General features: G+C 30.6%; 1 protein-coding gene across 1 annotated transcript in view; it reads left to right on the top strand.

Annotated features, from left to right (window-relative positions):
- The window catches only part of LOC134706874 (ATP-dependent translocase ABCB1-like), a 32,894-nt gene that overhangs the window by 4,188 nt on the left and 13,198 nt on the right, over positions 1 to 15,508 (top strand). Inside the window, exons 3-15 of the mRNA XM_063566207.1 lie at positions 284 to 444; positions 3,502 to 3,768; positions 4,102 to 4,273; positions 5,135 to 5,259; positions 5,779 to 5,956; positions 6,311 to 6,535; positions 6,904 to 7,029; positions 7,642 to 7,845; positions 9,201 to 9,371; positions 9,770 to 9,931; positions 10,507 to 10,534; positions 13,742 to 13,905; positions 15,237 to 15,392. Of these exons, the coding sequence (XP_063422277.1) occupies positions 284 to 444; positions 3,502 to 3,768; positions 4,102 to 4,273; positions 5,135 to 5,259; positions 5,779 to 5,956; positions 6,311 to 6,535; positions 6,904 to 7,029; positions 7,642 to 7,845; positions 9,201 to 9,371; positions 9,770 to 9,931; positions 10,507 to 10,534; positions 13,742 to 13,905; positions 15,237 to 15,392 (2,139 nt within the window). The remainder of the gene's footprint in view (positions 1 to 283; positions 445 to 3,501; positions 3,769 to 4,101; positions 4,274 to 5,134; positions 5,260 to 5,778; positions 5,957 to 6,310; positions 6,536 to 6,903; positions 7,030 to 7,641; positions 7,846 to 9,200; positions 9,372 to 9,769; positions 9,932 to 10,506; positions 10,535 to 13,741; positions 13,906 to 15,236; positions 15,393 to 15,508) is intronic.

Below are 15,508 nucleotides of genomic sequence, written 5' to 3'. Positions count from 1 at the left end.
GTACTGCTTTCTAGAGTATAGGCTTCATATCTTTGTTTGATAAGTTCCACATTATGTAGAACCACTAATGGTAATCAATATGTAGAAGGCAGTTCTTTAACTCTATCATTATTTAATATACATTGCAACACTTTCTGCATTTACAGTAATTATATTAAAACATTTGCATTCCAGTGAAACTATCAAAATTATATAAACATGATAAAGACTAGGCATTATTGTGTGTCAACAATACACTTTCAACTTAAGAATACAAAGTAGAATCAGTGTCTGTTTTTTTCAGTTTAAGTATGCTGACAAGATTGACATCGTAATATTGATATTTGGGACAATATTTGCAATTGGACTGGGTTCATGTATGCCTTTAAATCTGCTATTGTATGGAGAGGTTGCTAATGCTCTGATTCAATACACAAATTATGTGCAACTTTTATCAATGCAAAAGTAAGTACATTAACATTGTAATCATTTAAGAATAGATAAAAGGACATGTAAAAATAGTAAAGCACCTTTGCCACATATGATGATTGTTCAATGAATTACCAGTAATTTATTTAGACAAATTGGCACACAAAAAAACCCATTACATATATATAGAAAAATGAAACAAAAAACAGATAAGAGTACTTACAGTAAATGAAAGGTAGCCAAAAGCCCCAAAACAACTCATCCAGTTCCCCCAAACAAAAGTATTATCAAGTAATTGAAAATATCCGATTGTACATGGTTTTTAACAAAATTACCCGAATATTTTTATCCGATTTGCCGATATATTCTTATATCCGATATTCGATTACAAGATGCAATTAACATTAAACATATAGGGAATGGTTTGGTGTTTTGAAATAATATTACAATAGCCGATATATTCGTTTAGCCGATATCCGATTAGGTGGAGTCTACTGTACATGTTCAACTGACTTAGTGTAAAACATCATAAACCAGCCTGATAAATATGTTATGTTACACCACTGTCCTAGGTTATGCAAGCGCTCATGTTCAACCCTGCCACATTCTTTATGTGCCTGAACATTGTAAGTCAGAAGCCTGAGACTCTTTTCACAAAACATCTTATAATTAAAATTGAGAGTAAGTTATACTGAAATGTTTATAACTTATGAGGTCTTTGGTCATGTTGGTTCATGACGACAAATTCGTTTATTTGGTAAAAAAAATATAAAATTAGGTCGTTATTTTTTTTGCAATTGAATTGCATCTTTCATTTTAACAACTGTATGTATCTGTGCAAGTTTTGTGTAAATCTGTCAATCTATTTGAAGAAGTTGTAGACTAAGTGTGATGTAGATGATGACAGTAGTTCAGTTGTATTGTACTGTTTGTAAATAATTTTTGTCAGACAGAGTAACAATAAATCTTTATTTTTTTTCCCGTTTAATTTGAAAAAGACATGAAAAAAATACTGAAACCAGTATGATTTGATTCATTTTCAAAAAAAAGTTTTAGTTTAGAATAAAGAACTAAAATTCATCCAGGTAAGGGGTTCCAGGAATCTCCTGATATATAACTTATAATATAAATTATAAATACTTCAATAAACTTCTTTTGAGCAAGATCATTTCCCTTTAAACATGTTAAAAGGATAATTGTGTTTGTCATTTGACTGCCTTCACAGAATTCAAACTTTTATAATACATGACATGGTATGAAATTACAGCACATAAACTTGTAAATAAAGTTTTAAATATCTATTCAGTATTTCATTTATATGGTTGTGATATTATTAACATAACAATACAATATTAAAGAGTTCAAAATGTAGAACTTTTATTAAATAAGTAACCTAGATCATTTAAAAAAAAAGAAGAGTTTTTTAAGTTAACGATTACTCAGAAAAAATACTTTTTTGCACTTGAATGATTGTGTAACATACAAACACATTGAATAAAACAGCCAATAATATTCATGATATTAGTGGTGGATCATGTCAAAATACAAGAAATAAGCATGATTCTATAGGGATACACTTCACCTCAATAATGCTTTTAGCATGTATATTTATACTTTTAAAGACTTAAAAGTATCAGTTTACCTACAAAAAACATATTATATGCTGTGAGTGAGTCAAACCTGTTAAAGAGGTCACCTCTTTTAACCAAAACCAAGGTCACTTTCTGCTTTTGAATAATATTGAATTGTGGAAAATTTATAAGAAATGTATAATGAAAACTGACCTAGCTAAAGAAGGTTTAAGCAATGCACACATGGCTTAGGGTTAATTTGACTTTGACTGATATTTCAAAAATAAATAACTATAACCCTCCTCCTAAATTGGAATAATTTTCATCTTTAATATGTTTCTTAGCAATTTTCCATGATTCAAAAGTATACCAGATTGAAATAATTCTTTGTTTTATGCATTTAAAAGACTTTTAAAAATCAAATCAAATGTCAGTACCTCCCTCAGTGTAAGGTCATTTTCTCTGATCTCAAGGATGACCTTTATGTACCAGTTTGACTACTTTAAAGTTAAGTACATTATATAAGTAAGTATACATACAAAGACTATTGCAAAAATTTTAACAAGTATCAGTATACCTATTAAAAGCATCAGTATATTTTTTAACATGTATCTGAGTGAGTGCATATACACTTATAAAAAACATCAGATTACTTTAAACAAGAACCAGTCTATTTAAAATAATTGTATTGGTTCTATTGCCCAGCAATCAACTCTTCCTAAGGTAAGTTAAATACCAGTTCTCACAATGATTTCATGGTTCAGTTATCATTTAAGTTGACCACAGATACTACATTTACCTTACACCCTCAGGTCTGGATGCCTTTATATATATGTTCTCATGTGTGCCTTCTACATACAATGTCAGTTCTGCAAATATACATACAAGCAAATATTTTTTCTTCCCTTAGTGATGTAGTAAAAGCTGGCTTAGCTCTGCAAGTTAATTCAATAGTGACATAGTAATCTCTTCAATAAATAACAAAGACCAATAGATGAATGTTATGAGGATATTTTATCAACATTAAATACAGACTGTCAGTTTTTTTGTGTAAATTAAATTGTTATAAATTAGGCAGTTGATTTTTCTTGTTTGAATTGTTTCACATTTTTCAAGTTAGGGCCTTTTGATGATTGAACTTTAAGGTATATTTTCTTTTTCATTGTTGACAGTTACCAATATTTGCTCACATCATATTACTTTTAACTCTGGTAGATAATTGTCTCATTATGAATCATACCACTTTCCTTAATTTTTATAATGAAAGACATTAAAGATTACTCTCTGATGATTCCATTGTTCCTTGTGTATTCATAATCCTTTGGCTTTCAAAACTTTAAGCATTCTGAAGAATACACAAGAGTGCAGAAAATTTGAAAACCATAACAATGGAGTTTTTTTAGGGTATTGTATGCTGGTTATATTTTATAATTTTATATATTTAACCTTCAGTGTATGGAAAGTACATGTAAGGTGCAAAGAAAGATTCTTTGAAAGAAAAAAAAAATCTGTCTCTTTTCAGTTTGACCTCTAATGTGACCAATCCACAAATAGCTGCACTTGAAAAATATGCGAATGTTTATGATACAGCAGTAGAATATGCGTTTTTGTTCAGCATGGTTGGAGTCGGTGCAATTGTCACTGGTTTCTTTGCTGTAATGTTATGGACACTCGCAGCTGAAAGGCAGATAAAGAGAATTAGACGATTATATTTTGAATCAGTGATGAGACAAGAAATTGGTTGGTTTGATACTCATGAAAGTGGAGAATTGTCAACAAGATTTTCAGAGTAAGCTTCAAATGTATAAATGTTTTTACATCTTAGGTGTTGAATTTTACTTTGGTCAGATTTTCTTTATGTCTATTCCAAATATCCAGTTTTGCATTAATTTATTTTCTTTTGTTTTTATATTACAGAGATATACATGTATGATGTAATCCTTGATGGTATGGAGGACAAAAATTCCTACAATTATCCAGTTTCTTATAAATTTATTTTCTTTTGTTATTATATTACATAGCCCGTCACAGCCATAGGTATGTATGTGACCCTTGATGGTATATGAGACAAAGTGGTCACTATGATCTATTTCATTCAAACTTTTATTTTGCTATATTACAGAGATATGCATGTAATTCTTGATGGTATGGGAGATAAAGTTACCACAATGATACAATGGGTTACTACATTCATTGCTGCTTTTGTCATTGCGTTTATAAGTGGATGGAAGTTAGCATTGGCTTCTGTAGCATTTTGTCCTGTACTTGTAGTTGTTGGGGCATTTATGACAAGGGTAAGTTTGTAAGAGATTTCATTTGAAATTAATTGTATGTTCTTTAAAACTAAATATTAGTTGTCAGCAAGTTTTCAAAATTAGAAAACTGTCTGTGTTGACATTAATAAATGCCAGAATCCTTCTCTGTGGGGAAGTTCACACTTTAGAAAATATGAGTTGGTCTTCAGTGAAATCAGGTACATAGTAATATTTTATATCATATCAAATGTAGCTATATATGTATAATAATGTTTTAAAATGACAGTGCTTCGTAAGCCTATAAGGCTGGCTGAAAATAACAATGTTTATAACATATGTATTATATAATGGCAATTCAGGTTGCACTTTAATAAATTATTTATTCATTCATTCATTCATAGTACTCATTATCCATGATAAAAGATTTTTATCAATTGGAAGCAACAAACGTGGAAGTTTGAGAACCTTAAGTAAAATGCCAGCTATTCTTTGGTAAGAAATGTGCCATAAAACCACATACAGCTGTCTCAGTATGAATTAAACTTGGCACTAGCTATTGCTGTAATTTGGAAAACTAGTACAATATCCTGGTTTATAGCGTTTCAAACATCAATCTTAAAATATGTTCTTTTATAGAAACTTTCACTGAATCTTCAGTACCTATTATTGTAACATTATTGCTCTTTTAAAGAAATGTTCACAGGATCCTAAGTACCCAACTGTTTGTTTAAAGAAACATCTAACTGCAATGTATACCTCTTATTTTAGTTTTTCATACCACCAACTTCTTGATTTTGGCTAGTGAAACATTAATTTTGGTTCATCTGTACAAATGAAGTAGGGTATGACTTGATGTGCTTACAGTTTTCAATGAAATTAAATCTGTTGTTACAATTTCAGTGGTTACAAACTATTTCACGTAGAGAAGCCCAGAGTTATGCTAGTGCTGGTGCTGTGGCTGAGGAAGTGTTTCTGTCAATAAGAACTGTCATGGCTTTCAATGGACAGACAAGAGAATGTGAAAGGTATGATGCTAATGCAATTGTTTGTATCAATGAATTTTTCTATCATACAATTATTGAATAAATAAGAAAATTTGTTTCAATCATTATTATTAACCAGACCAAGGAGTTGTGAGTCAATTGATAAACATCAGAGGTGTATCAAGGTATATATGTTTGTAAATGTCATATGATTGGAAAGTAATTTTCTTTATCAGGTAAATTGGTACAACTTGTACCAATTCCATTCCTTATACTGAAAAGAAGCAGAAAAAAAATATATAAAACAATTATACTAGTACTTGTGAACAGCATATATATATATTCTAATTTATCCTCTTTTTCAGAATTATTTAGTTTTATTACATATGGGTTTCTTTAATTGTGTTTTCCTGATATAAACCAGACTGGTACTATCTTGAATAAAGTCACTATTCAAAGTTTTTACGTGACAAAATAAGGTTTGTTTATCAAGTTTATGGTTCTTGGTTGTAAAGGATAAAGGAAAACAAACAACCTTAAATTAATAATCTTGGTTTTTAGATACAATGAAAACCTGAAACATGCAAACCGTCAAGCATTTAGGAAAGGAATAGCTACTGGTCTAGGGCTTTCTGTGTTCTGGTTCTTCATTTACTCAGCTTTTGCTGTGGCATTCTGGTATGGTATATATTTGATACGAAATGGAGAAGCAGGATTCGAACCAGGAAAGACTTTAACGGTAAGACAACTTTTTTTACCTCATTATGCACTCTGTCTTCCTAAAACTGTAGTGCTCATTAAAACAAAGCTTTTTCATCCTAAATTTATATTGATCAGTCTTCACATAAATCACTTTAAAAAAATTTGTCAAAATAGCATGTGAAATGCACAAAGTTTTGATACTTCAAAAAGTAAGCTTTTCTTCAGTTCAAAGTGACAATCAAATGTCCATAGAACTAAAAATAAAAAATATAGTATGGCAGAAATGTAATAAATTCTACTTGATTGGGTGACTTAAATTGATACATCTGTTTGTTACACTGCATACTCACCAATTCCTCATAAGCAAATACACCTTGTTTAAATGTTTTAGATATTTATGGGAGTGATGATTGGTGCAATGTCACTGGGTCAAGCCTTTCCAACATTAGAGGTTATAGGCAATGCCAGAGGGGCAGCAGAGAAGGTGTTTGAGATTATTGAACAGAAATCAGAAATTGATTTCTCCTCCAAAGAAGGAGGCATACTGGAGAAGGTGGCAGGAAATATTTCATTTAAAAACCTATATTTTACATATCCAGCTAGACCAGACGTACAGGTATGTTATACTTATTTTATCACAGGAATAATCTGGATATCATATGTTTTGACCTGTTGCTTTGTCAGGAAGAGTACTTCTGTACTCGAGTAGTCAGCCTTCGGAGCAAGTACTCAAGTACTCAGGTGCTCTTTGTCATCCATGATTTCTACATATTGCCTTCCTGAAAAATACTTAGGAGTTTGATTTACACTGTTATAGTACACACACAAAAAATATATATAGTTTAATCTATTGTTAAATAAAAGGTCCATCAATTTCAGTTTATTGACAATATAAACCAAAACTAATCCATTTATATTATTCACAGCATGTTTGAAATAACACATGCATAATATTCAATTTGTAATTTGTATTTTGTGTTTCAGGTTTTGAGAGGGTTGTCACTAGACGTCAGAAAAGGTCAAACTGTTGCATTGGTAGGATCCAGTGGATGTGGAAAGAGCACAGGAATCCAATTATTACAGAGATTTTATAACCCAGAACAAGGGGAGGTAAGGAAAACAGTTATTGATGGAGAGTTGTCTCATTGGCACTCACACCACATCTTCCTATATCTATTAAAGAGATTTTACAATCCAGCACAAGGGGAGGTAAGCACCTGAGATCTCAAAAGTGAACATTCAGTCATGAAAAATAATCAGTGAAAAGTTAATATCAAACATATGAAAAACAAAGTCATCAGCAGATTCTTATTCAGAAAAATAGATTTTGCACCATTTAATGTATAAAAACTCATTTTAACATGTTCAGATATCCACATTCCTATTTTATTTTTTGGGGGATATGAAAATTAAGAAATAAAATATGTTTAAATAGTTTTGTAACAGGTTAAAAAAACTTGTCCAGACAACAATATTGATGAAAGTTATCAACACTTTTTGGACTTGAACATTGTTTCCAATAGTAATTTAGTAATTAGTAATTTCACCTATGATTTTATGTCAAACAAATAACATATGTAAACAAATTTCTTCATTAATATATTTATGTTGAAAGTGTTATACAGTAGATCTCTCATTTTTGTGTAAACTTTGTAATACATAATATGCGTCAGTAATTCCTAACCATAAGCTGACTGAAATTATAAAGCTATATCATTACAGATTTTTCTGGATAATGTGAATATTAAAGATTTAAATGTGAACTGGTTACGAAAACAGATGGGTGTAGTCAGCCAAGAGCCAGTTTTGTTTGCCACAACAATTGCTGATAATATAAAATATGGTAGAATAAATGTGACACAAGCAGAAATAGAACAGGCTGCCAAGATGGCCAATGCTCATGACTTTATCAAACAGCTACCTAAGGTAAGTTTAGAAACACACATGGGTAAAATACTTCTAGTATAATTAAGAAAGGCAAGAAAGCTTTGCGTAGTAGTGGATGGGGTATTATGTTTTACCCTTGTCCGTCTGTATGTCCAAACGTCTCAAAGTTGGTATTCTTTCTCTAACTTTATTTTTCAGCCATATATCATGAAACTAACACAATGCTTATTACCATAAAACAGAGATCAAGTTTGACTTTTGGTGGCGTAACTTTTACCGTTCTAGAGTTATGCCCCTTTACAAATGGAATAAATGCTGAATTTTTGGTTTATCTAAGTCAGCTATACCGTGTGATGCGTTTTCAGATTGATCACTTGACAACTTCCTGTTTACCGAACACTTGTATGATTTTACACATGATAGCCAAGTTGAAAATTTTCGTCACATTCTTCTCAGGAACTACAATACAAGGATTTCTGAAATTTGGTTTCAGGATTTATATAAGTCAGCTATACTCCTGTTTACCGAACACTTGCATATTTTTACACTATTAATATTATCCACTTGCGGTGGGGGTATCATCAGTGAGCAGTAGCTCGCAGTTTCACTTGTTGAAACTTAAACAGAATACTTATTATCACAAAACTCAGATCAAGTACATTATTTTAAATTGTCACCTTAACTGTTCTTCAGTTATGTCCCTTTAGTATAACCTTATATGATATATACATTTGGGGGTATCATCTGTGTCACATGGACACATTCCCTATTTTTTTTTTAGAACTATTAGTTTTATTACCCTATCGATAGTCATTTTAATGTATAGATATAGGCAGATGTGGTATGAGTGCCAATGAGACAACTATCCATACAAGTCATGCATACCTAAATTGTTTTGGTTGATAATGATTGTATAGTTAAAGTTTAATCAGTTTACTATGATATTTGATAAACTTGGATTGGTTTGCACAAACTTGCTATTGTTTTATATATGCATGATACATTAATATAATTTGCATTGGTTTTTTTTCTATTTGCCAACTGTATTTTGTTGGTTTATCAACCATTGATAGGGATGTAAGAAGGTCAATGCATTGATTTATTTAAAATATTTCAGTAAGAAGTTGTAGGGAGGAATGAGTAGTTCACAGCACTCAAGATATCTTATGTGATGCACTATAGCTCTCAAACTGAGTAATTTATTACAGTTCCTTGAGCAGCTAATATAGAAAAGACCTATAGAAAAGTATGACATTTATTAGTTTGTTGATAGAGTGTTAAGGGGATTTACATTTTTTTCTAAACCTGATGAAATTCTTTGTTGAATAGCAATACATTTTTTGAAATAGATGTGATATATTTAATCATTGCCTTAACCTTTTATTTATTTTCAGGGGTATGAAACACTAGTGGGAGATCGTGGTGCCCAGTTAAGTGGTGGTCAGAAACAGAGGATAGCCATAGCAAGGGCGTTAGTAAGGAATCCTAAAATCCTTCTCCTCGATGAAGCTACATCAGCGCTAGACAATGAGAGTGAAGGAATTGTACAGAAAGCATTAGAAAAGGTAAAAGAATGAATAATACAATTTCTAAACAAAAACAAGATCGTAAGATTTCATTTTTTGAAAGACAATAGGAATTTTTACTAGAGAATAACTGATATTGTCAAGTATTGTAATTGTGCTGTTGTTGCTTTCTTTATGCTACACATATGAATTTAAATGGTTCAAGTATCATTTCAAGTGTGTGTTAGCTGTCTTACCAATTAAGGAAAATGAGATGGACAAGAATATTTAAGTCCATAGCAATAATGGGGTAGCTAACCAACAACAGGGGTAGCAATTTGTTGCATGTTGATAATGCTAAATCTGCAAGATAAGTAGGAGTTTTTTTTTTATAAAAATATATAAGTAATATTTGTATACTGTCAGGAAACTTTAAATCATTTGTTTATATTTTGAAGGCCCAGGAAGGCAGGACCACCATAGTGATTGCCCATCGTCTGTCCACTATAAGAAATGCTGATGTGATTTATGCAATAGATCAAGGAGTTATAAAAGAGAGTGGAACACATGATGAATTAATGGAGAAGCAAGGATTGTATCATCAGCTAGTTATGTTACAGGTAACTTATTCCTTAGTTTATGTCTCTTACCCGGTTATTGACAATACTATTACAAAATTTTATTGCAAATTCAAACCAGTGATGTCCCAAAAAGGAAAACAAAGGTTCATGTTTTTTTCATCTTAATCTCATTAAATCTTCTCCATGTAATATTATTATTGTCAATTTTGTTGGAGTAAGAGACATTTAGAGGGGAAACATATAATCTGTTAGGTAGCTATCTTTCAAAGGAGGAGGTATGATAAGGCTCCTTGAAAAATAAATTAAAAAACCCAAATTACATTCTTCAAATGTTTATAATACATTAGTCGGTCAGACAACAGTAAATACACTTATGAATTTTGTCTTACATATTAGGGTTCCAACATTATTGAATTTACTACAGAACTGCATTAACTTCTAAAGTAGCCTCATTTTGAGTTTGTTTGATTGAGTTATGAGCTTAAGATTTTCCCAAAAGGATAATTTGCAGCACAGTGTATTTTACACAGATGTTAATATATAATTTTAAGTGTTTTATGTATGTGATTTTGAACAATAAAAAAAGCTTATGTTTGATTATATTTTTCTTACAGGCCAAGCACCTTGACAAATCAGAGGAAGGTATATATGATATATAAATTATATTTAATTTTATAACTTTATATTTTGAAATCTGCTCACTTATATGTGTCACTTTTAAGGGCCAGTCTGCCGAAGAATCAGGCAGTTGTGAAACATGACAAACAAAAACCCACTCAAGTTGACATAACTTTATGTTCAAAATGTATAATGATGCGCAGATATAACATTCGTTTCCTTGTCCTGTTCTGGTAATTGGAGATATTATTTGATTGAAATACACTAGAGATTAACAATTAAGGGGAGCTAACTCTGTGATTTACTATCATTCCAACCAAAGTTTATCTCGAGATTTCTCGAGTTAACAGACATGCAGAAACAAAAGACCATCCATTTCTAGCTCAGTATGAGGGTTACTTCAAAATAGAATGGTTAGGATGTGGGTTTTTTTCAGCCATGTTTTGATTTTTTTCAAAATTGCCTGATTCTTACATAGACTGATACTTAAGTGAGTTCATCCATGTTTCAATTTATAATTATTTTTATTCTATTTCAAAATTATAATAACAATATCGCCAATTACATGTATAACATTTTGCAATTTAATTTCATGTTGAAGTTAGGATTTGATATAAAGTTCATTAAATGTACATAGCATTGCTAGAAATCAACTTATTACTGTTACTTGAATATGAGTGTTAGTGGACTGATTGCAGTCAGAAACGTCATGAACAAATCAAAGTTTAAATCTAACCAGACTGATCAATTATAAAATAATTGCTAGACCACAACTCTGTTTATAATAATTGCTAGTAGTGCATCAATTGATAAAATAAATTGCTAGACCTATAAACTCTGGTAATTGTTAATAGAAATACACTAGCAAGAAGAAATTACACTTACAAAAGTTCTTGCTTCTGCCTATGACTGCAATACATTACTTAGTTTATTGTACAGTATACAAATGTAAGTTGTTATTAAAGATATATAGATTCTTACACTGCAACTCGGCAAGCCTCGCGCTTTAAATAATAAAATTTAACTGTCTCGAGTGGAGAAATATCGTAATACACGAGTTATAGTGTTGGAATCTGTTTCTCTAATGCTTTTTATCGTTCTTTTTCAAAAAATTCAGAAAATTGTGCTCTTTTTATGCGACGTCATCAGCCAAGGTCTCCTATTTTGATGACGTCACAATAGGAAAAGTGAGAAGAAAACAAAACATTTTGACGTCATAATCAAATTTCTACTAATCATTTGCCGAGAACAGCTTTTTCACTAGTGAGGAGAAATATTTTTCTCACACCGGTCAGGAAATGTGAAAATAACACAAAAATTAGAGAAAGGGTTATTTTTACATTTTTAAATTGTCATTTGCATTGTTTAAATTTAATTGCAACTATAGCGCAGTTCAATTATTGGTCAAGCAAAAAGAGGTTTTGAAAGAAATGATTTAAAAACAACCAAATCAAATAAAATACCAATTTCATGTAATTGTTCTCACTCCTTATATGACAAATATTAGTATACTGCTATTAATTCACAGCCTCATTTAAATAAAAGTGGCACAGATAGCTTTAAGTAAGTACTTTTTATATAAAACCTGCACACTTAACATTGCTAATTACCTGCAATCTTCTCTTAAGACTGAACTAAAATATTTTACAACAGGAGCATATCCAGTCATTTATAAAAGGGGGGGGGGGGTTCAACTACATAACCCCATTCAAATGCTTTGATCGTCCAAAAAAAGGGGGTTCCAACTATATATTCCCATTCAAATGCTTTGATCATCCACAAAAAGAGGGTTCCAACCTAGGAACCCCTTCTAGATCCACCACTGTACAACCAGATCAGTTTGACAGAAGCATAGAAATAAGCATGTGTATGTTGAAAATGTGTCTGCCTTTTAATAGATTATTAAACATAACATATGTCAACTTTTTTGATAACAGAATTTGTTGGCCTGGAGAAAAAGTATCTAAGTGATAATGAATTAAGTTTGTTATCACTTGGTGCTTCCTTAACTGGTGGTAAGTTACAACAGTAAGAGTTGTCTCCCATTGTTTGCTTTTAATGAATGTCTTTAGAAGTCCTAGCATGTTACTATATATGTTTTTACCATTTTATTAGGTGTCAGATTATGCTTGTCTTAATTTTTAGTTGAAAAAATGAAATACTGTATTTTCTTCTTTTTTTTTTAAATGATGGCTTTTATTATTTTTTTTAATTTATAAGCACTGTATCCAAGTGTAAAATTAAACATCAAATTGTTCTTTTTCCTTTCCTGTTAAATGTTATTTTTAGATCAATTGATATATTGAATAGTCCACATGTTTTCTAAAGTGACTACGAACTTATCGCGCCATTTAAAAAAAAAATGGAATTACTGCAAAGCATCTTTTAAAAAATATACAAAAGGGCAGGTCAATTGCATGAATTTTATTTTTGTTGTTGTATAGTACTGAAAGTATGTTGGAATGATATATTAGTATGTTGTATGAGGTTATTGATATGTGATTGCATGAGTAAATATTCTTTACTTAGCTTATTATTGTCACAGAATGTAGCACTAGATTAATTTTCATGAAACATTGCATAGAACACTAACATTACCCTTGCAAATGAATGATATCATGGACATGAATCTATTTGTTATGTTTTTACCCTATGTATAATGAATGACAAATCAATTTTCACAAAGCTACTGAATGTACTAAAAAACTTCTGTAATTTTTTTGGTTATTTTTATGTAATCTGTGAACACTTTCTTAATCAGTTGTACATTAAGAAATAGTCATTTACTGGTACATGTACATGTAATGACAAATGCTGACCACTTTAATTTTTGTTAAATGCTTTTACCAAAATTAAGGTATAATAAATTTGTTTAATTGTGACTGCTGGTAAAAGGATGCATGATGGTTGAATGCGTTTATGGAATATTTTGGAATGGTTCATCAATGATATCAAATTGTCAGATGAAAACATAATATGTTTTGGATTTTCAGCCTCCCTTAATGTCAATGCTTGTCATTAATTTAGTTTTTCTGAAATCAAACTTTATCATTATTGCATACCTAATTAAAAGTTAACAACACAATTTTATGATGGTGTAAACATTTGTAATGTGGCTTTTCTTTTGCTGTAATTCTGTTATTTTTGTAGTTGAAAATCTGTAATTTTCAATTTTTCAGATCCTTGTCATTTATTAACACAGATTAGTTGAAATGTTAATTATTTTCACAGTTGTGGAAGGGTTAGAACATGAATTCTTTGCAAATGACGAGGAAATTGGGGAAAAAGATTCATTGATACGCCCAAGGACATTCAGCATATCATCGTTACAGAAACACAAGCCACAGTCTCAAGTTTCTGTTATCAGCAGTCATAGTGATAAAGAAGATGATCAGGTATTATAAAAGGATGAGTTGTCTGTGAAAACATACTAGTTTGGTATTAATAGACAAATAAATCAGTTTGTTCTTCATTGATAGTCATATAAACGACTTTAAAATATTGTCATTTGCTAAGACTGGGTAGGCTTGGACTGAGATTTTATTAAGTTTGGTATATATCTCTACATGTTCTATTTTTCACAACCTAAAGGGTTGAATGTGTATAGAAATATGGAATTTGCTTAGACATGCAATTAAAAAATAATTTATGCTGATGTGCTTAAGCAAATGTTTCAAAATTCACATCAATTTGAACATGATGATACCTGAAACTCTATTTACAAATCTATTAAATGTTACAAAAGTACGAACATTTCAAAATACGTAGCAAAAATGTAGAAATTCAATGCTAGGAAGGTAAAAACCAATAATTTATCTGAACCATGTTGTCTCAGTAGCACTTACCCAAAAGATATTTTGCTGCAAAATGTATTTTAGATACTAATATGTATTTGTTTATTAATCCTATGCAACTATCTATTTTGACCAAAAATATGTGTAGTATTGCCAATTTGGTCAAAAGTGTCAATTTCGGCATGCTTGTTATAGAAAGTCAAAGGATATAGGTTAATCATCCATTACACAAAATTAGAACATTCATTTAAAAAATAAACACAAATATAGCAAAGGAACGGTGATTTTATTGCTGTTCTTAATCTCTAAATAATAATTGACATCATAGTGACAGCCTGCAATAAAGTGTCCTTGTTATATAAACTTTTTCTTTTATTTACTAGGGGGTGTTTAACTACACATGAGGATCTTGCAAAGTAGGCAATGATATAAGCATGAATTTTAAAAGTCTTTAATAAATTATAACATTTTAGAAAGTTCAAGGGCTAAATAATGACTCTTATGATGTATTTTCCTTTGGGTAAAACTTCTAAAATTATAGTATAAATGTGCATAGAATAGTGGAAATTAATTTGCCATTTTAAGTGAGATATTTACATGGATGGCTTTTATCTTAACCCTTTCCATATTTGTTTATTCACAATATGAAATGTCTGTAGTTAGGTAAATATTACTCATAGCACATACATTTGTAATTTTACCACTGTCTTGCCACTCTATTATAGCTGATCTGAAACATTTCAATTAATATCCATCACCTCAATCCTATGCTATAGGGATTTAAGCTTGGTAAGGTTGCTCAATAATAGCTTTTTTAACCGATATTTCTATTGAGTGCTTACATGTCTATGTCTAATAAAACTTACCCATGCATTTTTTTCTTGGCATCCTTGAGAAAACATCCTGCCTGCATTTATCAATTTTTATTACAGAAAGAAGAATCTGAAGATATACCAACTGTTCCAATGAAGAAGATTTTAAAGATGAACGGACCAGAATGGCATTTAATTGTGCTAGGAATTATTATATCTATCCTGGCTGGGGGATTTCAGCCAATGTTTGCCATTATCCTGTCGGAATTTTTAAAGGTTTGTGTTGAAGAAGTATTTATGATTTGTTAAAAAAATATACATTTCTGCACTGTCAAAGCAGAATCATGTACTAATTTTGATATGTTAAACTGTTAATCTAGGTATATTTTCTG

This window comes from Mytilus trossulus, chromosome 2 (genome assembly GCF_036588685.1).
Source record: "Mytilus trossulus isolate FHL-02 chromosome 2, PNRI_Mtr1.1.1.hap1, whole genome shotgun sequence".
NCBI lineage: Eukaryota > Metazoa > Mollusca > Bivalvia > Mytilida > Mytilidae > Mytilus > Mytilus trossulus.
Note: the sequence above shows the minus strand (reverse complement) of the source record. Positions and strands in the feature narration are given on the sequence as shown.